The sequence below is a fragment of the Macaca fascicularis genome, chromosome 1 (assembly GCF_037993035.2).
Source record: "Macaca fascicularis isolate 582-1 chromosome 1, T2T-MFA8v1.1".
Taxonomy (NCBI): Eukaryota; Metazoa; Chordata; class Mammalia; order Primates; family Cercopithecidae; genus Macaca; species Macaca fascicularis.
Window position 1 is genome coordinate 218,081,205 of NC_088375.1, and position 27,966 is coordinate 218,109,170.

At 43.6% G+C, this 27,966-nt stretch overlaps 1 protein-coding gene across 1 annotated transcript in view; it reads left to right on the plus strand.

Annotated features, from left to right (window-relative positions):
* The first annotated feature begins 617 nt into the window (after positions 1 to 617).
* Positions 618 to 27,966, plus strand: part of SDHB (succinate dehydrogenase complex iron sulfur subunit B) — a 33,690-nt gene continuing 6,341 nt past the window's right edge. Inside the window, exons 1-5 of the mRNA XM_045379609.3 lie at positions 618 to 702; positions 9,852 to 9,979; positions 19,264 to 19,349; positions 23,694 to 23,830; positions 24,556 to 24,672. Coding sequence (XP_045235544.2) covers positions 631 to 702; positions 9,852 to 9,979; positions 19,264 to 19,349; positions 23,694 to 23,830; positions 24,556 to 24,672 — 540 coding nt within the window. The 5' untranslated portion in view covers positions 618 to 630. The remainder of the gene's footprint in view (positions 703 to 9,851; positions 9,980 to 19,263; positions 19,350 to 23,693; positions 23,831 to 24,555; positions 24,673 to 27,966) is intronic.

The following is a 27,966-nucleotide window of genomic DNA, read 5'->3' on the forward strand; positions in this document are numbered from 1 at the left end:
CGAGGTGGACAGATCACGAGGTCAGGAGTTCAAGACCAGTCTGGCCAAGATGGTGAAACCTCGTCTCTACTAAAAATACAAAAAATGAACTGGATGTGGTGGTGTGCGCCTGTAATTCCAGCTACTCGAGAGGCTGAGGCAGGAGAATCGCGTGAACCCGGGAGGCGGAGGTTGCAGTGAGCCAAGATCGCGCCATTGCACTCCAGCCCGGGAGACAGTGCGAGACTCCGTCTCAAACAAACAAAAATTCCAGGAAAAAAGGGGTTAAAATCGGGGCAGGGACCGGGGTAGGATGGCTCCGCCCCATCTAAGTCTTAGCCCCACCCCCTGAAAGTCGCCCTGCCTCTCAGACTCCTCCCCTTTCTGAGAAGGTCACCTTGGGGGACGCCAAATGGGCATGCGCCGCTACTGCGCTACTGAGCTACTGCGCACGCTCGCTGTGACTGCTCGCTGTAACTTGCCCCGCCTTCCCTCCGCCCACTCGGGAAACCGGAAGCCGCCTGCCACTTGGTGGCTCCTACGCGGCTAGCGGGTCGTCAGTGGATGTAGGCTGGGCGCCGCGATGTTCGACGGGACATCGGCGGAGAGAGACCTCGGGGTTAAGGGGTGGGGCTGACGTCAAGAGCCAAGATGGCGGCGGTGGTCGCACTCTCCTTGAGGGGCCGGTTACCGGCCACAGCACTTGGCGGAGCCTGCCTGCAGGTGAGTCCTGGAGTCTCAGAGAGGGAAAAGGCAGGAAAGTCACGGAGACTGCCTGGAGCTGATGGGCCCGTGGAGAGACTAAGGAAGCATAGGGCAAGGCCTCAGGGAGAGGGAGGACCTCCTCCCACTGGCGCAGTGCTTTGGTTTGGCTTGGAGCATCCCTGTCAGTTATCTTTCTGCGCCTCGCCGCAGCTTGAGTTAGGGCAGGGGCAATTTTTTACAGCTAAGGTGGCGGGGGAGTTCAGAAAGGGGACTTGAATTATTCAAGGTCAGATGGCAAGCGAATGACTGCAGAAACCAGAATCCGAATCCAAACATTGGAGTTCCAGCCCTTTTTCTGCCACCAAACTAACGCCTCTGTAGAAAAGGGGGACCTGCGGGGTGTGACGAATGGGAATTGGGAAGCGAGGTCATTCCTCTAGGGTACGAGGTTGAGGACCGGGATTGGTGAGGAAAGGACGTGTGAATTAGGGACAGGGCAGGGGAAGGGAGAGATGGAGGGAAATGCATCCAGCCCCGTACCTCGAAGGATCCCGGCCGTGGGTGGCGGGGGTTGTAGGAAAGACTGGGTTCCTTAAAGCAATGTCACCACAGTTTCGCTAATATCCTCTCAGTGTTTCTGACTCTAAAGGGCATGTAATAATACGGACCTCATAGAGTTGACATGGAATGACAGAGAGCTTGGCGCTGTTCTTGTTTATAACTATGCCATGTGCTGTGACAGATTTTCCCACGCCCCTTCCATGGCCAAGAAACGACACATTTCTGACCTGCCTTCTAAGTGGGAACATTTAGAAGGGGAAGGGAAATTGCTTTTGTATACATAAAGGATCAAGGATTTGCAAATCCTAAGTCTGTTCCTCTTCTGGGCTTCTCAACAACCCCTTTAAGGTGGGCAAGTAAGAATTCTTACCCTCCTTTTTGGAGCTTTGAAAACTTGAGGTCCCCAGAAAGAAAATATTTGGCTTGCTCAAAATACCACATTCCCAAGAACTGGCAGACCTGAGACAGTTTTTTAACATAGTACCGGAAGAACTCCTTAGCGCAGATCTTGGGACATGGTTGGTGTCCAAGAAATTTTAGTTCCTCTTCCTCTCTTGCACTTAAATGAGGACATCTTTCATCTTAAGTACCTGCCATGGCTGCATAACACAGTACGTATTGCCCATGTTCTAGTCCTAGTTCTGTCCAGTATGTTGTGTGTGAACTTGCATCCACTCTGCATCAACCTTTCTGAAAAGGGGAGATAGAGGAAGAAGACAGCCTACCAGAGCCTCAGCTGACATCTTATGAGTATTAAATTGATGATTGATAATGAGCTTGTTTACCTGTTCTTTTTATAGTTGCTGAGCAAACAATTAAATTGTGAGAGCCCCACTAATGAGACAGAGTTCTAAAGCTCAGGCCCCTCTTCTAGCAATGAATTGTAGAAATGGCTAGTTTCATAGGTCATTGTTGTAATTCCAGGCAAGGCCTTTGCAGGGCCTCCTGAGGGCAACAGAAAATAGAAGAGCCCCAAGGCCTCCACTTCCTTGTGGGAATGTACATTTATACCCACCAAAGCCACCTCAAAAGAATTCAGTAATGAGCTTGGTGTGGGTAACATTCAAGTTCAGGTTCTGAATTATTTTTATGCATATAGTCTGACCACTGAACCACAATTCTGCCTTTAAGTATTTAACTGTAATATATTAACTATTGTTTGTGTTGCCTTATTTCTTCATCTGGACTATGAACTCCTTTAGGGCGAGAACCACCTACTTAAAAGTGTGCATCTTGCCAGGTGCAGTGGCTCATGCCTGTAATCCCAACACTTTGAGAGGCCAAGGCAGGTGGATCACCTGAGGTCAGGATTTCGAGACCAGCCCAGCCAACATGGTGAAACCCTGTCTTTACTAAAAAAAAAAAAAAAAAAAAAAATATATATATATATATATATATACACACACACAAAAATTAGCTGGGCTTGGTGGTGGGCTCCTATAATCCCAGCTACACAGGAGGCTGAGGCAGGAGAATCGCTTGAACCTGGCAGGCGGAGGGATGCAGTGAGCCGAGATGGCACCATTGCACTCCACCCTGGGTGATAAGAGTGAAACTCAGTCTCAAAAAAAAAAATTTTTTTTAATGTGTATCTTGTTCCTTAGGCTGGCAGGACTAGGATACCTATCTACAAATCAGAAGGATACAAAGACTGATAAGGTTGCCAATCGTGTAGAGCAAAAATTATTTTCTGGGCTATGCTAGAAGCTTGACCCCCCCGGTTATCTTATGAGGCAGTTATTAATACTACCCACCCTTTAAAAAGGAAGAAATAGAATCATAAAAGTTAATAATTTGCAGAAGAATACACAGCTAGTAAGTGATAGAGCTTGGATTTGAAGCGTCACCGATCACACTTTTCAGCAAGCCTGCACCTTGTATTTTACTCAGGCTTATCTTCATACAGTCCTTTTTGCCTTCTTCCTCTCTATTTCCCACCTTCTTCTCTGGCCTCCAAATCTTTCTCCACTCCATCCAACTCCAAGCCTGCACCCTAAGGACACTTTACTAGAGAAACAACAACCAGCCTTCAGCACCATTCAGAATTCACCCTTCTCAGTTCAGTTGTTGCTTACCTTGCTTAAATTATAAACTATGAAGTTCATATTACCCAGGATTTCCTAGGAATGTACTTTCTGCCTTGAATACTCATTAGTCTTGTAGATTAACATAAAAATGCTTTCAAGGGGCCGGGCGCGGTGGCTCAAGCCTGTAATCCCAGCACTTTGGGAGGCCGAGACGGGCGGATCACGAGGTCAGGAGATCGAGACCATCCTGGCTAACACGGTGAAACCCTCTCTCTACTAAAAAATACAAAAAACTAGCCGGGCGAAGAGGTGGGCGCCTGTAGTCCCAGCTACTCGGGAGGCTGAGGCAGGAGAATGGCGTAAACCCAGGAGGCGGAGCTTGCAGTGAGCTGAGATCCAGCCACTGCACTCCAGCCTGGGTGACAGAGCGAGACTCCGTCTCAAAAAAAAAAAAAATGCTTTCAAAGGGCCCTCTTTCATTAAGGATTTGTAGTATAAATTGCTCCAAAGGGGAGAAAATCATATAGTCTCATTGTATGATTAGAGTAACAACTTCTCTTGTTCCTTGGATCTCATTGTGAAATGGAATTATCTTTTTGCACTGTTCCAGTCTATGTTTGCATTTTCACTACTAGTTATAATGGCTAAAAGCTTCGGTTTTTGAATCAAGTGACCTGTGTTCCTATATGATCCTATCCTCATCTTTTAACTGGGAACAATATAACATTTTTCATAGAAATGTTATAAAGATTAGAGATTATTTGGCACAGTGTGTGACATAAAGGTTCAATGAATGAAATGTGGCAAATTTTTAGATTTATGTATTCAGCGAATTTTTTGGTGGATCACAGATAACATAATCCTGAGAATTAACTCTTTGTACAGACCTCAAGATGAGCAAAGCTCCATCACTTTCAGAACCATGACCACCTCTGGTGATTTTGATTTCAGAATCTTCTTTCATTCCGATAAACTCCCTTTGCCCCACCAAATGTTGTATGAAATACTTTTTTTTTTTTTTTTTTTGAGACAGAGTCGCACTCGCCCTGTTGCCCAGGCTGGAGTGCAGTGGTGCGATCTCGGCTTACCATAACCTCCGCCTCCCGGATTCAAGCAATTCTCCTGTCTCGGCCTCCTGAGTAGCTGGGATTGCAGGTGCCCGCCACCACATCTGGCTAATTTTTTTGTATTTTTAGTAGAGATGGGGTTTCACCATGTTGGCCAGGCTGGTTGAACTGCTGACCTCAGGTAATCCACCCGCCTCAGCCTCCCAAAGTGCTGGGATTACAGGCATGAGCCACTATGCCTGGCCTATAAAATACATTTTTGACACAAAACAAATTTAAATTAGTTGTACTGAAAAAAAAATGACATTTTGGGGCACCCCAAAACTGATGTTGGGATACATTGACTTAGATATTCAGTGTAGTACATCCTGGCATTGCTCTTATTTCATATCATTCATATGATAAGACTTCTTAAAAATTTAAATTAGCTCTAATACAAACTTAATCTCTTTTGGAAAGATAATACACGATCGATTATCTGTGTAGAGTGAACATGAAGCAGATATTTAAGTATTATAAAGAAATGTTGAAGGGAAAACATTGCAGGTAACCACAGTCATCCCACAGACCTTGTGGGACTGACACCCAGCTTGATAGAGCCTAATGCCTGTTGCCCACTGACAATACTAAATCAGGCTTTAGAACTAGGGGGTTGTGCCGGGTTGGTGGCTCACGCCTGTAATCCCAGCACTTTGGAAGGCTGAGGCAGTTGGATCACAACGTCAGGAGTTCAAGACCAACCTAGCTAAAATGGTGAAATCCCATCTCTACTAAAAATACAAAAAAATGAGCCCAGCATGGTGGCACGCATCTGTAATCCCAGCTACTCAGGAGGCTGAGGCAGGAGAATCGCTTGAACCCAGGAGGCAGAGGTTGCAGTGAGCTGAGATCTCGCTACTGCATTCCAGCCTGAGCGACAGAGTGAGACTCCGTCTCACGAAAAGAAAAGAACTAGGGGGTTATACTTCAGTCCCAGATTCTGTTTAAAGCCAGAGGGGCTGGGCTGGTTGTTCGCGCTTGTAATCCCAACACTTTGGAACGATGAGGCAGGTGGATCACTTGAGGCCAGGAGTTCGAGACCAGCCTGGCCAAATGGCAAAACCCTGTCTCTACTAAAAATACAAAAATTAGCCAGACATGGTGGCACATGCCTGTAATCCCAACACTTTGGGAGGCTGAGGTGGGAGGATTGCTTAAGCCCAGGAGTTCCATACCGGCTTAGGCAACATGGCAAGACCCTGTCTCTACAAAAATTAGCTAGACATGATGGTGTGCACCTATGGTCCCAGCTACTTAGGAAGCTGAGTCAGGACGATCACCTGAGCCCAGGAGTTTAAGGCTGCAGTGAGCCATGATCTCCAGCTTGGGCAATAGAGCTAGACTATAAGTCTATAAAAATAAAAAATAAAGGCCTGGCACAGTGGCTCCCACCTGTAATCGCAGCACTTTGGGAGACCAAAGCGGGCAGATCACCTGAGGTCAGGAGTTCAGGACCAGCCTGGCCAATATGGTGAAACCCTGTCTGTACTAAAAATATAAAAATTAGCTGGGCGTGGTGGCAGGCACCTGTAGTCCCAGCTACTTAGGAGGCTGAGGCAGAAGAATTGCTTGAAGCCGGGAGGTGGAGGTTGCAGTGGGCCAAGGTTGCGCCATTGCACTCCAGCCTGGGGGACAAGAGCGAGACCCCATCTAAAATAAATAAATAAATATTTTTTTAAAATGAAAAATAAAATCCAAATTAGAAGGCAAAAACTTGAAGTAGCCCCATTTTTTAAAAGGCATATTGTCCCATTTACCCTACTACCTGCCTCAGGCACAGCAGCCACCCACTCTGGAAAATAGTTTTGTCAGTTGCTTAAAAAAAACTAAACTTGTAGCTACCATACAGCCCAACAGTTACACACCTGGGTGTTTATCCTGAGAAATGAAGGCTTAACGTTCACACAGAAATTTGTACACAAGTGTTCATTTCAGCTTTATTCATGTCACCAAAAATTAGAAACACCCCCAACGTCCCACCCCCAACCAACGTAGTTATATGGTTAAGCAAACTGTGGTACATTGTACCGTGGAGTGCTACTCAGCCATAACAAGAAAAAAGCTATTGCTGTACACAGCAACTTGGATGAATCTCCGGAGAATTAGGCTGAATGAAAAAAGCCAATGCCAAAAGGCTACATACTAGATGATTATATTGATATAGCATTCTTTAAATGACAGAATTTGAGAAGTAGAGAACAGATTAGTGTTTGCTAGGGCTTAAGGAGTACAGGGGAGGGAGGGTGGGAGGAAGTGGACAGGGCTATAAATGGGCAATGTTAGTGATCCTGTTCTTATGGGAATGTCCCGTATCTTGACTAGCACGGTCAGTATTCTGGTTGTGGTGATGTGCTGCAGTTTGCAAGATGTTCCTGTTGGGGAGACTGGGTAAAGAATATGTGGGTCCTGGCATGGTAGCTCATGCCTGTATCCCAACTCTTCGGGAGAGCCAGGCAGAGGATCACTTGGGGCCAGGAGTTCAAGACCAGCCTAGGCAACATAGTGAGACCCCCATCTCTACAAAAATAAACATAAAAAAACTAATTGGGCATCATGGTGCATGCCTGTAGTCCTAGCTACTGGGGAAGCTGAGATGGGAGGTTCGCATGAGTCCAGAAGGTTGAGGCTGCAGTGAGCTGTAATCATGCCACTGCACAATCAATGACAACAAAACCCTGTCTCTTTTTTTTGTTTTTTTTTTTGGATGGAGTTTCACTTTGTTACCCAGGGTGGTGTACAGTGGCGCAATCTTAGCTCACTGCAACCTTTACCTCCCAAGTTCAAGGGATTCTCCTGCCTCAGCCTCCCAAGTAGCTGGGATTACAGGCGCACACCACCACACCCATCTGATTTGTTTTTGTATTTTTAGTAGGGATGGGGTTTTACCATTTTGGCTGGGCTGGTCTTGAATTCCTGACCTCAGGTGATTCCCCAACCTCAGCTTCCCAAAGTGCTGAGATTACAGGTGGGAAGAGCATGTGGAGTCTCAGTATTATTTTCTTTGTTTTGTTTTGTTTTGAAACAGGGTCTCACTCTGTCGCCCAGGCTGGAGTGCAGTGGCACAATCTTGGCTCACTGCAACCTCCGCCTCCCGGGGTCAAGTGCCTCTGCCTCCCAAGTAGCTGGGATTACAGCCATGTGCCACCACAACGGGCTAATTTTTGTATCTTTAGTAGAGATGGGTTTTCACCATGTTGGCCAGGCTGGTCTTGAACTTCTGACCTCAAGTGATTTGTCTGCCTTGGCCTCCCAAAGTGCTGGGATACAGGTGTGAGCCACTGCACCTGGCCTCAGTATTATTTTCTGTAAATGCATATGAATCTGTAATTATTAAGAAGTAGAAAGGATGGCCGAGCACAGTGGCTTACACCTGTAATCCCAGCACTTTGGGAGGCCAAGGCAGACGGATCACCTGAGGTTGGGAGTTTGAGACCACCCTGACCAACGTAGAGAAACCACGTGTCTACTAAAAATACAAATTAGCCGGGCCTGCTAGCGCATGCCTGTAATCCCAGCTACTCGGGAGACAGGCAAGAGAATCGCTTGAACCCGGGAGGCAGAGGTTGCGGTGAGCCAGGATCACACCATTGCTCTCCAGCCTGGGCAACAAGAGTGAAACTCTGTCTCAAAAATAAATAAATAAATAGGTTAATTTTTTAAAAAGCATTTAAATATGGATATATGCAGTAACATATATGAATCTCAGAAGCATTATGTTGAGTGAAAGAAGCTAGACACAAGACTACGTACCATATGATACCATTTATATGAATTCTGTAAAAGGCAGATTCGTGATGATAACTGATCAGTTGCTAAGAGTAGGGAAAGGGGACTTATGTTTGCCACCAAGGGCACAAAAGACCTTTTTGGATGGAATTATTCTGTTGTAATTGTGGTAGGATTACATTGCTTTGTCAAAACTCATCACATTATACCCTTAAAACTAGTGAATTTTATTATAATGAATTATACCTTATTAAATGTCACAGAAAAAAGACCCAAAAAAATGGGACATTAAGCAAGCAAAGACCACTGGAGTTGATACCTTTAGGAATCTTTCCTCTTCTCACTTCCAAATACCACAATGTGGCATTGGGTGTTCATGTCAGTTTACAAAATGGGGTTCCTGGTGAAAAACATTTGTAGAAATGGCTTTCCTTTTGTTGATGATTTTAGCCAGCTTGGTGATAAGGTAAAACATTTTCATCTTAACTTTCATTTTCTTTGTATATTTTCTTTTCTACTGTTAGCTGATGTTTGTATTTTTAGCTATAGTTAATATGGGAACTTTAACAAGAAATAATGTTACTGGTGAGGGTCTTGACCATAGGTCATCCAGGTTCTTGGCATGTTGAACAAAGAATAGGACAAAACACACAAAACAACAGAAGACAAAAGCATAGATGTATTGAAATGAAAGTACACTCCACAGAGTGGGAGTGGGATCCAGCAAGTGGCTCAAGAGCCCCAGCTGCACAGTCTCTGGGATTTAAGTCCCCTGTAGGGGTTTCCTATTGGTTACACCCTATGCAAATGAAGACTTGGCCTGAGATGAATCAGAGGCTGTAGTGAAGGCTTCCTGTCTTCAAACAGTCTTCTCCTGCCTCAGTAATAAACACCACTGCATCTTTTTGTAATTAGTCAATTAACCTTCCGAGTTTTTACTTTTCTATATCAGTTTATTTTAAAACTTAGCAGGCCTGGAATATAGTCTTTACTTTCTTTCTTTCTTTTTATTTCTTTTTTTTTATTTTTTATTTTTGAAAAAGAGTCTCACTCCGTTGCCCAGGCTAGAGTGCATTGGCATTATCATGGCTCTCTGCAGCCTCAACCTCTCAGGCCCAAGCAGTCCTCCCACCTCTGCCTCCTGAGACGCACACTACCACACCCAGCTAATTTTTATTTTTTGTAGATGGGATTTTGTCTGTTTCCCAGGCTGGTCTCAAACTCATGGGCTCAATCAGTTCTCTCACTTCTGCCTCCCAAAGTACTGAGATTGCAGGCATAAGCCACCACCCTCAGACCACACCCCACACTCTTTCCCCTCAATACTGGTTTGTCAAGCCACCACTTAGATGTCGCTTGAGGAAGCCTTCTCTGACTCTTACACTCATTGAAGTCTCTGCTGTATTCATCCAGAGCTCCCTGTACTTTCCCATCAGTGTTACTCTTTATATTCATTGTGAATGTTTAATTTAACTCTTGTTCACTACAAAGTAAGTTCTGTGAAGATGAAGGTTTTTGTGTATTTTATTAAGTGCTGTAGCACTAGCCCCTAATACCATGTCTGATATATTAGCATGTGATAGGTGCTTAATACTTGTTGGATATTGAATGACTGCCTTTTCCCAGAAGATTATATATCAGTAATGTGTGAGTTTATATCCAGCATTACATCTGTTGTGCCCGCAAAATGGAATTATCTTGCATTTCTAATTTTTTTTTCCGTTTTGTGAACTTTTAAAAATTTCAGGCCTCCCGAGGAGCCCAGACAGCTGCAGCCGCAGCTCCCCGTATCAAGAAATTTGCCATCTATCGATGGGACCCAGACAAGGCTGGAGACAAACCTCATATGCAGACTTACGAAATTGACCTTAATAAGTGAGTATCTCTGTGAAAGCCAGGTATTGAAGGAGAGTTCTTGATCGATTTAGGGACATGCTTTTCACACCCTTGGAAGGCTTAAAAATCCGAGATCATCCGGTGGCTCTGGAATCTGTTGTTTTTAAAACAAGAATGAGGTTGGACCGGGCACAGTGGCTCACGCCTGTAAACCCAGCACTTTGGGAGGCTCAGGCGGGCAGATCATCTGAGGTTGGGAGTTCCAGACCAACCTGGCCAACATGGCAAAACCCCGTCTCTACTAAAAATACAAAAATTAGCTGGGTGTAGTGGCTCATGCCTGTAATCCCAGCCACTCAGGAGGCTGGGGCACAAGAATCACTTGAACCCAGCAGGCAGAAGTTGCAGCGAGCTGAGATCATGCCATTGCACTACAGCCTGGGCAACAGAGCGAGACTCTGTCTCCAAAAAAGAAAAAGAATGAGGTTGGTACCTGATTCAGAAAAATAATACCAAAATAATTCCCAAGTGAAAGTATGACAAATTTCTAGAAATACTGGTACAGTTAACTTTATGCATAGTATTTAAAGTCATTCAGCATATTACCATTTTTTTAATGCTGAATGTATTGATTATATCTTATACATCTGGACCTGTATTTTCTGTAATAGTAACAGAACTGCCAGAAACTTGCCTAGAATGGACAAGGTAGGGATGTGGTTAAAATGTTAAAAATTGGACTTGTGTGTTAGTTTTCTATTTCTGTCAGAGCAAATTACCACAAACTTAGTGACTTAAAACAATCTAAATTTATTATCTTATAGTTCTGTAGGTCAAAAGACTGGTATAGTCTCATCAGACTATAATCAAGGTGTCAGCAGGCTGCGTTCCTTTCTGGAGCCTAGGGGAAAATATTTTTTGTTCATTTGGGCTATTGGTGGAATGCAGTTCCTTGTGGTTGTGAGCCCAAGGTCCCTGTCATTCTGCTGACTGTAAGCTGAGGGCCGTTTCAAGCTTCTAGAGGCTGCCACACTACTTGGCTCTTGGCCTCTGCTTCCATCGTCAAAAGCAGCAGTAGCAGGTTGAGTCCTTCTTCACATCACATCTCTCAAAACTACTCTTCTTCCAGCATCTTTCACTTTTAGGGAACTCCACAGTTAGCCAAAGAAAACAAAGAAGCTAGCAAGCTAGACTCTAGCCTCCTGCTGCTTCACTCCATGCCCCCGTACAACCAGAACTGTTCTTTGATCTATTTTATGTGTAAGTGAATAAGTGTTTAATTTTTTCAAACAAAAGCTTCTGTAGCACCAAAAAAAAAGTTTGAAAACCACGAATACTCTTAATGCTTATTTTGACTTTCTGTGATGACACGTAAGTGCTATTAATGAGGTAGCATTAATTGATATATAACCTTCTTAAATAGACAAAATTTTCAAATACTCAGCAACCAAAAGTCCCCAGCAAAATTCAAAGGAATAGAAATTGCACAGACCACATTTTTGGACCAAAATACAGTAAAACTAAGAACTCATATTAAAAATATAAACAGGCCGGGCGCGGTGGCTCACAACTATAATCCCAGCACTTTGGGAGGCCGAGGCAGGTGGATCGCTTGAGGGCAGGCATTCAAGACCAGCCTGGCCAACATGGTGAAACCCTGTCTCTACTAAAATATAAAAATAAGCTGGGTGTTGTGGCAGGTGCCTGCAATCCCAGCTATTTGGGAGGCTGAGGCACGAGAATCATTTGAACCTGGAAGGAGGAGGTAGTGAGCCGAGATCTCACCCCTGCACTCCAGCCTGGGTGACGGAGCAAGACTGTGTCTCCAAAAAAAAAAAAAAAAAAAGCAAAAAAAAAAAAAACTAATAAAACAAAAAACGCTACTGCTTAGAAAATAAAAAGTACATTTCTAACTGCCTATTTGATCAGGAACACATAAAAAATATTGCCAGATACCTAGAAAGTAAAGACATTGCAAATCACAACTTAGAGAATGTGGCTAAAACTGGAAGAGTTAAAGTCATAACTATCTTTTTGAGACAGGGTCTGTCACCCAGGTTAGAGTGCAGTGGCATGCTCACGGTTCACTGCAACCTCAGCCTCCCAGACTCAAGCAATCCACCTGCCTCACCCTCCTGAGCAACTGGGACTATAGGCACATGCCACCACACCCAGCTAAGTTTTGTATTTTTTGTAAAGATGGAGTTTCACTATGTTGCCCAGCCTGGTCTCAAACTCCTGGGCTCAAGCAATCCACCCATTTCAGCTTCCCAAAGTCCTAGGATTACAGGCATGAGCCACAGCACCCGGCCCATAACTCTTATTTAATGATAAAAAATTTAAAGAATCTTTGGGTTCATTTCCAATTTTGGCACAGTAGCTCTCATCAGACTAACCCTCCTACAAATAACAATTATCAACTCCGGACAAAATGTAAGAAACAACTGCCTGAACAGTGGAGAAGGACCAAGAGTGAGCAGACACTGGAGGGGAGTTGACACTTGGAAGAATGAAATGGCATTGGACAAATTACCATTTTATTGTTACATGATTTTGCTGAGGACAAGTCCAAGTTGGTATGGGAAGTAATGGGACTAACAGTTGGATGGAAAACCACAATCCGCTGGGTGCGTTGGCTCACACCTGTAATCCCAGCGCTTTGGGAGGCCAAAGCAGGCCAACATGATGAAACCCCATCTCTACTAAAAATACAAAAATTAGCCAGACATGGTGGCACATGCCTCTAATCCCAGCCACTCTGGAGGCTAATGGGGGAGAATCACTTGAATGTGGGAGGTGGAGGTTGCAGTGAGCCAAGATCACACCACTGCACTCCAGCCTGGGCAACAGAGTGAGACTCTGTCTCAAAAAAAAAAAAAAAAAAACAATCTTAGCTTGAATAATGAGAAGACACATTTTGGGGCTTCCACAACCACTAGGAAATGAGGGGGAAAGCCTGGAAAGAAGAGAACCACAGAGGAGGCACACTAAATGCTGTTCATGAACTCTGCCCAAATCTTGCATTCAGCCATATTAATTGCCTGTGTAAAATGTTAAAATCCACACTTCTCAGAAAAACATAATACAATCCAGATTCTCTACAGCATATTAATTTTTCTTTATTTTATTTTTTTTATTTTGAGTCTGAGTTTCACTCTGTCGCCTGGGCTGGAGTACAGTGGTGCGATCTTGGCTCATTGCAACCTCCGTCTCCTGGGTTCAAGCGATTCCCTTGCCTCAGCCTCCTGAGTAGCTGGGACTACAGGCGCCTGCCACCACACCCGTCTAATTTTTGTGTTTTTAGTAGAGTTGGGGTTTCGCCATGTTGGCCAGGCTGGTCTTGATCTCCTGGCCTCAGGTGATCCACCCACCTCAGCCTCCCAAAGTGCTGGGATTACAGGCATGAGCCACTGAGCCCAGTGGAATTTAAAGAATTTTTAAATTTCCTCACATATAAAGGAAATTATGCTCATAATGAAATAGGAAATTTCCATAGAGAAATAGAAACTATTGAAAAGCCAAATGGAAAATCTAGTACTGAAAAATGCAATGTGTGAAAAGGAAAATTCATCAGATGGCTTTAACAGCAGATTGGAAATGGCAATAAGAAGAATCAGCAAACTTAAAAACATTAATAGAAATTATCTAATTTTTTTGTTGTTTTTGGGGTTTTTTGTTTGTTTTTTGAGACGGAGTCTTGCTGTGTCACCCAGGCTTGAGTGCAGTGGCACAGTCTTGGCTCATTGCAACCTCTGCCTTCCAGGCTCAAGCGATTCTCCCACCTCAGCCTCCTGAAGCTGGGATTACAGATGTGCACCACTACGCCCCAGCTAATTTGTTGTATTTTTAGTAGAGACAAGGTTTTGCCATGTTGGCCAGGCTGGTCTTGAACTCCTGACCTCGAGTGATCCTCCCGCCTCGGCCTCCCAAAGTGCTGGGATTCCAGATGTGAGCCACCACGCCTGGCCGAAATTATCTGTTCTTAAGAAAAAGAAAGATTTTTGAAAAGGGAAAGAGCTCCTGTGATCTATGGAACAGCATCAGAAGGTCTAGGGCAGGCATGGTGGTTCATGCCTGTAATCCCAGCACTTTGGGAAGCTAAGGCAGAAGGATCACTTGAGGCCAGGAGTCCAAGACCAGCTTGGGCAACCTGTGAGACCTTGTCTCTACCAAAAAAATTTTTTCTTTGAAAAATCAGCCAGGCATGGTGGCACATACCTGTAGTCCTAGCTATTTGGGATGCTGAAGCGAGAAGATAGCTTGAGCTTAGAGGCTGCTATGAGCTATAATTGTGCCACTGCACTCCAACCTGGGCAACAGAGCAAGACCATGGATGGACCTAACACACATGTAATTGGACTTCCGGAAAAAATGGAAAGAAAAGGCAAAATAAATATCTGTTTGAAGAACTCATGGCCAGGAATTTCCTGAGCCCATGAAAGACATAATTTACATGTCCAGGAAGCTTAGTGAACCCCAACTAGGTAAATAAAAATAAAACTATGCCCTGCTCCATGATGTCAAGTTGCTGACAACCAAAAATAGGAGAAAATCTGGAAAGCAGCTGGAGAAAAACAACACGTTACATACAAGGAAACCATATGAAAGATAGCTGACTTCTCATCAGAAACTGGAGGCCAAGAGACAGTGAAATAAATAGCGTCTTTAAAGTACTAAAAGAAAAACTGTCAGCTTGGAATTCCACATTCAGAAAAAAAGATTCTTCAGGATGATTATGAAATGAAAACATTTTCAGATAAACAGAAAGAAAAAGAATTCATGGCCAGAAGACCAGTACTACATGAAATGCTATAGGAAGTTAGTCAGGCTGAGGAAAAACAATACCAGGTGGAAACTTGGCTCCTAGAAAAGGAATGAAGAGCACTGAACATGGATTTTTTCCTCTTAATTTTGTTGAAATTGATATGACTGTTTAAAGCCAAGTTAAGATATTGTATTCTATAATATATAACTCACATAGATGTAATGCATATGATAACTATAGTGTAGGGGCTGGGAGCAGCAGGTTAAATAGACCTATAATAATGTAGCAGGATTCTTGCATTACATAAAGTGGCACAATAGTACTTCTAAACAGGTATAAAAAGTTAAAGATGTAAATTATGTAAGTTATAATTCTAGAGTAACTTTTTTTTTTTTTTTCTTCTGTGACAGGATCTCACTCTGTCATCCAGGCTGGAATGCAGTAGCATGATCATAGCTCACTACACCCTCCCAGGCTCAACCAAGCAATCCTCCCTTCCTGAGACCTCCTAGGCTCAAGTAATCCTCCCACCTCAGCCTCCCATGTACCTGGGACTATAGGCATGTACCACTATGCCTGGCCAATTTTTTTTTTTGTAGAGACAGGGTCTCACTATGTTGCCCACGCTGGTCTCCTGGGCTCAAGCAGTCCTCCTGCGTCAGCCTCCCAAAGTGCTAGGATTATGGGTGTGAGCCACCATGCCCAGCCAAGAGTGTTTTTTTAATGCAAAGAGATATAGCTAAAAAGCCAATACATAAATTAAAATTGATTTCTAAAAATATTTACTTAGTTTAAAAATATTAGAATAAGAAGGGAAGAAGAGAACAGCAGCAAAATGATGGAACAAATAGTAAAATGATAGACCTAAATCCAGCCACGTCAATAACTATATTAAATGTAAAAACCATTAAATACTTCCAGTTAAAAAGCCAACAGTGTCATAATAGATTTTTTTTAAAGAAAAGCAAAACCCAACTTATATGCTGTTTAAATGCAAGAAAAGGTGCAAAATAAATAAATACATTTGAAAATCAGTGTGATTCACCATATTAACAGAATAAAGGGGAAAAACCCATTTGATTGCTTTAATATATGCAGAAAAGCATTTGGCAAGATTCAACACTAATTCACAATTCTTAAAAATGATAATGGGTTAAATAATTTTCAGTGTGTATATTTTAACAGAATAAATAAATAAAACTATAAGGAATTTGAATTAAAAGAAATAGTCCTAATTTTATTTAAATAATAATAACTGTGAATAGGAAAAGAAGGGAACTTCCTCAGCCAGATGAAGACTGTGAAAACCACAGCTGATAGCATACTTTATTGTGAGAGGTCGAACGCTTTCCCCATAAGATCAGGAACGAGAAAGGTTGTCCACTCTGTTTTTGAGTTCAACATTGTACTGAAGGTTCTAGCCAGTCCATCAAAGGCAAGTAAAAGAAGTAGAAGGCATATATAAGCTTATAAAGGAAGAAATTAAACTAACTCTAGTCACAGGCAACATGATTGTTTATATAGAAAATTTCAGGGAGTCTACAAAACTAAAAGAGTAAGTAAATTTAGCAAGGCTGCAGGATGTAAGGTCAATATGCAAAATACTATTTGTGTGTGTGTGTATTTCAGTAGCTACGAATAATTCTATTTTATATGCTAACATCAGCCATTCAAAATTTTACTGGAGGTTTAGCCAGGGAAATTGGGCAAGAAGAAGAAAGAAAAGGAAATTGGAAAAGAAGAAGTAAACCCATCTCTTATAGATAACGTAATCTTGTAACACAAAACCTTGGGCAGGCGCAGTGGCTCGTGCTTGTAATCCCAGCATGTTGGAAGGCTGAAGCAGGAGAATTTTTTTTTTTTTTTTTTTTTTGAGACAGAGTCTCACTCTGTCGCCCAGGCTGGAGTACAGTGGTGCGATCTTGGCTCACTGCAACCTCCGCCTCCCGGGTTCAAGCAATTCTCCTGCCTCAGCCTCCCAAGTAGTTGGGACTACAGGCACATGCCACCACGCCTGGCTAATTTTTTGTATTTTTAGTAGAGATGGGGTTTCACCATGTTAGCCAGGATGGTCTCAATCTCCTGACCTGGTGATCCACCTGCCTCGGCCTCCCAAAGTGCTGGGATTACAGGCATGAGCCACCCGCCTGGCCAATTTGAAATTTTTATAAGATGCAAATATTAGCCTTTGTAATGTAAAAAAAAAACAAAGACTGGTTTTGTCATTTAAAATATGCTAGGACAAGAACAGCAGATCATTAGAATAAAAATGTAGCAACAAAACAGTCTTAATTTTATCTGAGGTCCCAGTATTAAATATGGGAGAAAGGTATTACAAATAAGAAGCAAAAGAGGATTTAGTCACTGATTTGGGACAACTGATAAAGTTTTTGCAGTTTTAGGAGAGTAACTTAAAATTTTTTTTTTAAGTAGAAGAAAATGTAAAGTATCAAACCTCAGGAAGGGCAGTGGTCTATTTAGGCTTAAAAGTGGTAGATAATGTTGTAAAAGAAAAAATAGCCACCTTTATTAACGTAAACATTTAACTCATGTATGTTTAAAATTCCGTTACCAAAATTAGGAGTCAAACAGCAAATTACTATTGACAGTGAGGGAGGAAGCAGAAATAGCAATAGATATAATATATGAGAGCCTCAGATCATGAAAAAGAATTCTTAAGACCCCGGTAAACAGTGGCAAAGAATGTGGACAGACTGAGTGTCTAGAATGAGTCTTCTGGAACAGAGTTTTGTGCAGGCAGGTGGTATCGTGTCTTTTATTCTCTGCTGCATCCCCAGCATCTAGAACAGAACCTGGCAGAGTAAATGTTCAATAAATAATTGTGAAATAAAAATTAGTAAATTTCTGACAAACTTTCAACCTCTGTAGTATTCAGAAATCTCAATTTAAAACACTGAAAACAATAACACTTCGCTAGTATCAGAATAGCAAAGGTTTTTAAAGCTTCCAATTCCCAGTGTTAGCAGAGGTCCAGCAGAAAGGATGTCTGCATATTGCTGATACAAATACAGATAATGGGCGGGGCGCAGTGGCTCACACCTGTAATCCCAGCATTTGGGGAGGCTGAGGCAGGTGGATCACTTGAGGTCAGGAGTTTGAGACCAGCCTGGCCAACATGGGGAAACCCATCTCTACTAAAACTACAAAACTTAGCCAGGTGTGGTGGCATGCACCTGTAATCCCAGCTACTCAGGAGGCTGAGGCAGGAGAATCGCTTGAGCCCAGAGGGTAGAGATTGCAGTGAGCCAAGATCGCACCATTGGTTCACACTCATAATCCCAACACTTTGAGAATCCAAGGCAGGAGGATCACCTGAGTCCAGGAGTTTGAGACCAGCCTGGGCAACATGGCGAAATCCCATCTCTACAAAAAAATACAAAAATTAAGCTGGGTGTGGTGTCGCACACATGTAGTCCCAGCTACTGGGGGACTGAGGTGGGAGGATCTCTTGAGCCCGGGATGCAGAGGTTACAGATCTGAGATCGTGCCACTGTACTCCAGCCTGGGTGACAGAGCAAGACCCGGTCTCAAGAAAAAAAAAAAATGGAATACAGATAATGCTAAAAGAAATGGCAATTTTAAAATATATTTTTAATCTCATGCTAGATAATTACTGAGAGGAATGGGGGCAGGGGTGGCAACCAGAAAACAGATTTGTGGAGCACTTACTATGTGCCAGGTACTATGAAAACTACATATTTTTATGTAATTTTCACAATAATCCTGTGCCGTAAATATTAACTCTACAGATAAACTGAGGTTCAGAGAGAGTAATTTCCGTAGAATCATAGTTTCTACGTGATGATTATTATAGTTAAACTATGATTTATGTGTCAGATGCTGCTCTAAAGATCTCGTGTGTATTAACTCACCTCCAGAGACGCAGGTGCTGCTCTGTGCACTCAGTGGATGAAATGCCTCGGCAGAAACTAAATCGTTTGCCTGTAGGCTGGCAAGTGGCTCAGCCAGAGTTCAGACCAGGTTCTTGGCTGCCAGGCCTGCACTCCAGGTCCCATGCCTAGGGATGCTTCGCTTAGTACCGTGCCACTGCCCTTCTATGTTCTAGGAGGCTCACAGTGATTTGATTAGGGGACTGTGAGTGATTGGGTGTCTTTTATTCTCTGTACTATGTCTTCTGTTACGGTTATGTATTATTAATTACTATTTAAAACTATTGTCTAAATCCTAAAAATCAAACTAAAATTTGAAATAAATTATTTGGAAAAACTTTGCAGGGAGCTTCAGAAGTAAAAAACAAAAACTTGGCCACTGTATGGAAGTTGTTTCATACTTGTCTACTTCTACTTTAGCTTTCCATTTCCAGAAATATGTTTGCACTGTGATTTTCAAAATAGAACTGTGCAGTACTTAAAATGTGTAAGAATCTGCAAAAACAAAACTACGGAACAAATTCTGAAGGTGACCTGAGAAGGCCAGATGGATAAGCGAATGCATCCAGGTGTCTCTGATTGTATTATGATAAAGTGTAGGGAGGTTGACCTTTACATAAATACCACTGGATATTTTTCTTTGTTAGATGTGGCCCCATGGTATTGGATGCTTTAATCAAGATTAAGAATGAAATTGACTCTACTTTGACTTTCCGAAGATCATGCAGAGAAGGTGAGCATTTCATTCCTGTTAGGCTCCAGATACTTGTGGTCTTCCAAAGAGGCTTGAGCTGGCCAAAACTGATAGAGACATCTGGAAAACAGCTGCAGCTCTGCTGGGATAACTTGCTGTGTGACCCAGTTCCTTTTCTTGGGTAAATGCATCCAAAATTCTAACCATGGTGCAAGTTCTGGTTTCTGAGTTTACTTTCCTTTAGGAGCATTCTATCCTGTGGTTACTGCACCTGGCGGACCCTATGAGCTGCTGCACGCCTCAAGGCCTAGCTAGGACCTGCTGGCTGGCACCCTCCATGCTGCTGAGCTCTTTTATTAAGGGAGCAGTGGAGAGTTTCTGTCTGGCACTTATGCTTGTCCAGCAGGGGAGATGTGCATGTCTCCCTCAGCTCCCAGCATGACGTGTACTTGGTAGCTGTGTTCCAGATTGGTTGGCACAGTGTCTCCCTCAGCGTGTGGTTACTTGTGCTGCTGGCACCACGTGAGCCCATTTGAGGCAGTGTGCAGACCAACATTTTCTACATCAATAGCAATGTATTTTCTGTATCAGAAAAATATAATTATTGCTGGGTGCGATGGCTCACACCTGTAATCCCAGCACTTTGGGAGGCCGAGGCAGGTGGATCACCTGAGGTCAGGAGTTTGAGACCAACCTGGCCAACCTGGTAAAACCTTGTCTTTACTAAAAATACAAAAATTAGCCGGGCATGATAGCGGGCCCCTCTAATCCCGGCTATTGGGGAGGCTGAGGCAGGAGAATCACTTGAACCCGCGAGCTGGAGTTTTCTGTGAGCCGAGATCATGCCACTGCACTCCAGCCTGGGCAATAGAGAGAGACTATCTCAAAAAAAAAGAAAAATATAATTACTAATAATGGTATAATAGGGATATAAGTGGTTTTTTAATGTGAATTTAAGCAAACAAGTTAAAGAAAACTCGAGATACTTTAAAGAAAGTTGATTCAGGTGGTTCTCAGATATGGCAAAAATTGCATGGGGTGCCGTGAAGGCCGACTGGCCTGATGGCCGTGGAGCCAGACTGTGTGCCCGGCCCTGTTCTGTGCACTGGACATGAGGTAGATGAGTGTGCTTATTATCGACCTTCAATTTAAAGGAGAGGCCCAGAGAGGGGAACGGACTTCCTCAAGGACACATAGAGAGTGACTTGAGAGCCAGGAGTCAGTCAAAGCTGTCAGACTCCAGACTCCAGATCTGCTCTCTCAGGCACTGACTTGGCTTGGAACACCTGGGATAAAATAAAAGCAGAATGTAACTTGGTTTTGTGAGGACACTGAGCTTTTTTCTAAGAGAACCCTAAAAAAAAAAAAAAAAAAAAAAAGGAAAAGCCAGTATAGATAATAGCTCATCGCTTTTTATCTGTTCGACTGTACATTTCAAGCATTTCAAGTCTCTTAAGACATCTGTTTTGATTCAGCTAATCTTATTTAAATCTAATTTTTGCAAATGCTGATGGATATGATGATAGTTCAGCTGAGTCCTGCTGTTCAGGGAACATTCTGCAGCAGTTAAACAGCAGCCTTCCCCATGTAAGTCCTGACACCACAGGAAAGGTAGATGCTTTTCAGTAACCTTTCCCTGTAGGTCTCTTTCAGAGCCAAGAACATAAGGTATGACCCGTCTGGACTAAAAGAAAAATGAGGCAGAATTGTATCAATTGCTACTCCTTTTTATGCCCATCTTGTTTTCTTTTTTTTTTTTTTTTTTAATTCCCATCTTGAAAGAGAATTCCCAGAGAGCCTTTTTGAGAGAAAGGTCATTGGATTTATTTTTTTAATTTTTATGCCATTTCTTGTAAAAGCAAACTGCTCGAGTTGGATGCCAGGTGTACATAAATGTATTGATAATATCCAGTCTCTTGCTTAAGACACATCTTTGTGTTCTCTTAAACTCTTACTAAGATTTACATGAGAGGGAGAGAGTCTCACTGTCTTTTCTAGTCTTATGAAAGTGATAACTGACTGGGCACAGTGGCTCATGCCTATGATCCCAGTACTTTGGAAGGTCTAGTGGTAGGCCAGCTTGAGGCTGGGAGTTTGAGACCAGCTTGGGAAACATAGACTCCCTTTCCATTTAAAGAAAAAAAAAAAGGTGAGGCCAAGCGTGGCGGCTCATGCCTGTAATCCCAGCACTTTGGGAGGCTGAGGCGGGCAGATCACAAGGTCAGGAGTTTGAGACCAGCCTGACCAACATGTTAAAACCCCGTCTCTACTAAAAATATAGTAATTAGCCGAGTGTGGTGGCACGCGCCTGTAATCCCAGCTACTCAGGAGGCTGAGGCAGGAGAATCACTTGAACCTGGGAGGCAGAGCTTGCAGTAAGCTGAGATCGCGCCACTGTACTCCAGTCTGGGTGAAAGAGCGAGATTCCATCTCAAAAGAAAAAAGAAAATGGTGATAACCAGTGCAACTTTCTCAAGCAATCAGGTTTCTCTGACCTAATGATCTTCAAAAAACAGCTTCAGAGGACTGGCACTAGAGGTTTAGAGTACATAATCATTTTTAAACTCCGAAATGCCCGGGAAATTTGCATATACAGGAAGTAGGTCCAGGCTAAGAAAATTCTCATGTCAGGGTCCTGAGTCAGCATGTTTTTTGTTTAGTTTGCTTTGCTTTGCCTCAGTTTCACATTAGTTGATTCTTCTCCTCTTTGGAAAGTCCATGCTGAGTCAGTTTTTGTGGGTTTCATAACCCCACGGTACTATGCTGCTTATTTTAAGTAGAAAAGCCTTATGTCTGTTGAGTGTGGTAGCTCAGGCCTGTAATCCCAACACAGTGGGAGGCAAAGGCAGAAGGATTACTTGAGGCTGTGAGTTAGAGACCAGCCTGGGCAATAAAGTGAAACCCTGCTCTACAAAAAAAAAATTTCTTTATTTTTTTTTTTTTGAGATGGAGTCTTGCTCTGTCACCCAGGCTGGAGTGCAGTGGCGCGATCTTGGCTCACTGCAACCTCCGCCTCCCCAGTTCAAGTGATTTTCCCACCTCACCCTCCCGAGTAGCTGGGATTACAGGCGCCTGCCACGACTTATATTTTTAGTAGAGACAGGGATTTACCATGTTGGCCAAGCTGGTCTCGAACTCCTGACCTCAAGTTGTCTGCCCACCTCAGCCTCCCAAAGTACTGGGATTCCAGGTGTGAGCCACTTAACCCAACCTACAAAAAATTTTTTTGAATTCGTCGGGCATGGCGGCACGTGCCTGTAGTCCCAGCTACTCAGGAGGCTGTGGCAGAGGTTCGCTTGAGTCCAGAAGTTTGAGGCTAAAGTGAACTACAGTGAGCTATGACTCCCCCACTGCACTTCAGCCTGGGTGATAGAGCAAGACTCAGCCAAGAAAAAAAAAGAAGAGTTATCTCTTGATAATCTGTATCCAGGTCACCTCAACCTTAAGATGACCAAGACAGTGTTGATTTACTTTACTTTTGGGTGTTGTATCTGTTAGATTTGTGTTCAAATAACAGTGGCTTTAAAAAACATAGGCTTACAGGCGTGAGTCACCACGCTCACCACTAGTCGGGAGGCTGAGACAGGAGAATCACTTGAACTGGGGAGGCGGAGGTTGTGGTGAGCCAAGATCGCGCCATTGTACCCCAGCCTGGACAACAAGAGCAAAACTCTGTCTCAAAAAAAAAAAAAAACATTGACGGGTGCGCAGTGGCCCACACCTGTAATCCCAGTGCTTTGGGGGGCCAAGGCAGGCAGATTGCTTGAGCCCAGCAGTTCAAGCCCAGCCTGGGCAACATAACAAAACCCTGTCTCTACAAGCCCCGTCAGTACAAAAATTACAGAAAATTAGCTGGGTGTGGTGGGCTGCTTCTGTAGCCCCAGCTAGTTGGGAGGCTGAGGTGGGAGAATCACTTGAACTCAGGGGTTGAGGGCTGCAGTGAGCTATGATTGCACCACTGCACTCCGGCCTGGTGACAGAGTGAGACTGTTTCTTAAAAAAACAACAACAACAAAAAACACACACAGGCTGATTTTTCTCTCAAAACACTTGCCACATAGAGCTAGAACTGCTGTGGAAACTCCATGGCGCCAGTAGTGCCCAAGCCCCTGGCCTCCTCCAGTGCCATCCTTGGCATGCGGCTTCTAACCTCAAGGTTGCCACATGGTCATAGAGTGGTTTTTGGAACTCAAGCCATTAGAACCACATTCGAGGCAGGAAGAAGGAAGGAAGGGAGAAAAGGCCACAGGCACCTCTGTCAGAGGCATGTTCCATGTCAGTGCTGCCCCTGATGGCAGAGCAAGGAGGACCCAGAAGAAAGGATTTGGGGCAGGACTGATTCCAGATATGGGTGAGGATGTGTTACATGTGTGTCTCTTTCAGGCATCTGTGGCTCTTGTGCAATGAACATCAATGGAGGCAACACTCTAGCTTGCACCCGAAGGATTGACACCAACCTCAATAAGGTCTCAAAAATCTACCCTCTTCCGCATATGTATGTGATAAAGGACCTTGTTCCCGTGAGTTTCTGCATCTCTCTGGTTTTGTTTTTGTTTTTGCTTGCATGGGGGGTGGTGCTATGTGCGTTATGCTATTAGTTTTTTAGGGCAGGATTTGAGTATTTAAGGCTCCTCTTCTAGTCAGATAGTAAATAGATGGGACTATTTCCTATGTTATGGCAAGAGGAGGACCACAGTGTCACTGAGAGGTTAGGAAAATCCCCAGATCTGAGACAGTGTGACCAGAGTTTAATTAAAGAATTTGAATGGCAGAAGATAAATGCCTAGAAAATCCTCCAGCAGCTCATTTGGTGAGGTTTGTTTGAGAATAACAGGGCACAGAATTTTAGAGTTGGAACATTCCCAGAAATGAATAATTTGGCCATAACTACAAAGAAATCATGTGGAAAATACCTGTTGGGAAAGCAACAGCTGTTTATGAGTTCTACTTTAATTTCTGCCTCCCTGTATTTGACCACCTTTGCTGACGTGGTGTTTTCAAGGGCAGAAAGGACTGTGGGATTGGCAGGTTTCCCAGGTAGGTGAGGGAGACGTTTCCTAACCATGCTTAACATTGTGACCATTTCTCCTTTTGTAATCTTTGCATATATTCGTGACAAAGGAAGAGAGTCTGGCTTCTGCCTGGCATAGAGTGGACGACTAGTCAAGTGTCCAAGAAATGGGGTAAATAAAGCTGAGGTGATGATGGAATCTGATCCTTTTCTTCTTCTTCCTCTTAACCACAGGATTTGAGCAACTTCTATGCTCAGTACAAATCCATTGAGCCTTATTTGAAGAAGAAGGATGAATCTCAGGAAGGCAAGCAGCAGTATCTGCAGTCCATAGAAGAGCGTGAGAAACTGGTCATTAGTCCCTATTTATTGTTTTGATCTGAAAAATTTATTGCAAAGATGTTTGCCAGGAGTGTGACTTGTCAGGGAACATGAGCTGATGCAAGCCATTTAGTGTATCCTGGAAAGGAACTGGCACAAGGGTGGGGCAGTCATCCTCTTAGGGCCGGGTGAGTAGTGTGAACCCATGAATGGCCCAGAGTGGACCAAGGAGCTAGAGCCCCTGTGCCACATCTGCAGGGGCGGGTGGTTGCTGTGTTGCAGTCCATCTTTTTCAAAATAAACCAGTATGTAAATTGCCTGGGCTTTAAAAGGTGACCAGTAAGTCAGAACTGTTCCCTCACTGGGGGCAAAATGAAACACATATGCTGGCCAGTTGTAACTACCACCATCCTGCTTTACAAATGGGAGTGAAATGTTAATGGCAAAACAGAGTATCGATGTTCATACTTCTGGTGATCTGTGGGGTGGGATTGTTCCTGGCCTGCTGACTTGTCTGGGAGTTGCCATTCCCATGTACAGGCTATAAAATCTTAAAGCAGAGGCATCATTATCAAGTTTTCAGTCTTTCTTCTTCTACACTACTTTTATTCCTCTGCGAAGAAATCTTCTCTGATTTGCACACTCCCTCCCTGCATACTCATGGACATGAGGAGGTAGGAAGGGGCCAAATAGAGACAGAGCCCCAGCTGCAGACCTGCACAGGGCCAAGGGCAATGGCTGTGTCTTTTTCCTTTCTGGATCCCTAGGCCCTGGCGCATGTTATTTTATTAACAAATATTAGTTATGTAAATACTGTAAAAATATATAGAAATTTTTTAAAAGGCCAGATGCAGTGGTGCATGCCAATAGTCCCAACCACTCGGGAGTCTGAGGTAAGAGGATCACCTGAGCCCAGGAGTTTGAGAGTTTGACGCCAGCCTGGGCAACATAGCAAGATTTTGTCTCTAAAACATGTACATATATATGAATATATGAAAAGTATCAGTTGTATGAATGAATAAATGAATTCTACCTTTTAAGACTTCGTAAATATTTAGCATCCTGTCCCGTTGCCCATAAAATGTTAAGAAAGGGGAGTTCAGCCAGGTGCAGTGGCTCACCTGTAATTCCAGCACTTAGGGAGGCTGAGGTGGGCAGATCACTTGAGGTCAGGAGTTCAGGACCAACCTGGCCAACATGATAAAACCTCATCTTTACTGAAAATACAAAAATTAGCTGAGTGTGGTGGCTTACACCTATAATCCCAGCTACTCAGCAGGCTAAGGCAGGAGAATTGCTTGAACACAGGAGGTGGTGGTTTCAGTGCGCCAAGATTGTGCCACTGCACTTCAGCCTGGGCAACAGAGCAAGACTCCATCTCAAAAAAAAAAAAGACAAAAGGGGAGTCCTAGTATGTGTGCCCAGTCTGTCACCATCGAGATAGTGGGGGTCAGCACAGTGGCCTGCAAGTCAGAGTAAGCCTGGGATGAGACTTCAGAGCCACTCTTCTCAGACTGCAGCTCTGCCCCTCAGTTTCTACCTCCCAGAGTCTCGTGTATCCCAGAGTCCAGGCTGAACCAGGCCCTCTGGCCCAACGAGTCCTCTTGCATTCCTAGGCAGGACTGATACGTAGCTAGCGAACATCTCCCAGATGGGATACTATTAGGGATTGAAGAGTTCCCCTGAGCATGTTTGGTTTCTAGATACAAGTTGAGTATTCCTTATCCTAAATGCTTGGGTTTCAGTGTTTGGGGTTTCAGGTGTTTTCAGATTTTGGAATATTTGCCTTACACTTACCAGTTAAGCACCCCAAATCCAAAATCTGAAATCCATGCTCCAGTGAGCATTTCCTTTGAGCAGCATATTGGTGCTCAAAAAGTTTCAGATTTTGGAACATTTTGGATTTCAGATTTTCAGATTTGGGATGCCCAACCTGTAATAGAAATTTACTCATTTACCTACCAAACATTTAACATTTTTTTGCTCCCTTGAATTAGTATGCTGAACTTAATAAATAATTGGACAGCCGGGCGCGGTGGCTCAAGCCTGTAATCCCAGCACTTTGGGAGGCCGAGACGGGCGGATCACGAGGTCAGGAGATCGAGACCATCCTGGCTAACACGGTGAAACCCCGTCTCTACTAAAAAATACAAAAAACTAGCCGGGCGCGGTGGCGGGCGCCTGTAGTCCCAACTACTCGGGAGGCTGAGGCAGGAGAATGGCGTGAACCCGGGAGGCGGAGCTTGCAGTGAGCTGAGATCCGGCCACTGCACTCCAGCCTGGGCGGCAGAGCGAGACTCCGTCTCAAAAAAAAATAAAAATAAAAATAAAAAAATAATTGGACGGCCGGGCGCGGTGGCTCAAGCCTGTAATCCCAGCACTTTGGGAGGCCGAGACGGGCGGATCACGAGGTCAGGAGATCGAGACCATCCTGGCTAACACGGTGAAACCCCGTCTCTACTAAAAAATACAAAAAACTAGCCGGGCGAGGCGGCGGGCGCCTGTAGTCCCAGCTACTCGGGAGGCTGAGGCAGGAGAATGGCGTAAACCCGATTGGCGGAGCTTGCAGTGAGTTGAGATCCAGCCACTGCACTCCAGCCTGGGCAACAGAGCGAGACTCCGTCTCCAAATAAATAAATAAATAAATAAATAAATAAATAATTGGAAAATATGGAGAAATTTATGTATGTATTTATTTTTAATTGGGCAGCCCCCAAACTGGAATAGGTTCAGAGAGGCTCCATCATTTTTTAAATAAGCTATAATTTCCAGCCTGGGGTACATAGGGTGACCCTGTCTCTGCAAAAACTTTAAAACTTAGCCAGTCATGGTGGTGTGCACCTATAGTGCCAGCTACTCAAGAGGCTGAGATGGGAGGATTGCTTGAGCAGAAGAGTTCCAGGCTGCAGTGAACTGTGATTGTGCCACTGCGCTCCAGCCAGGGGGACACAGGAAGACTCTGTCTCAAAAAAAAAAATTGATAATTCCACCACCAAAACATAACCTCTGTTAATATGTTAATATTTATAATTTCCTTTGTTTTTTGTTTATTACACTATATTTTTATGTAGCTGGGACCAAAATGTAAATATGCTTTTATATCCTGCTTTTTTCACTTATGTTACTGTGAGCATTTTCTTCATGTTCTTAAAATTCTTCATAAGCATTAACTTACACTTTGCTTTCTACTGCTTCAGATGTATGCACCATGCATTATAAAACCATTTCACTATTGCTGGACAATGAAATTGTTTCCAGTTTTTTACTGTTAGAAATAAGGCTAGATGAACATCTTTATCCTTCAAGTTCTGCCCCAAAACATTC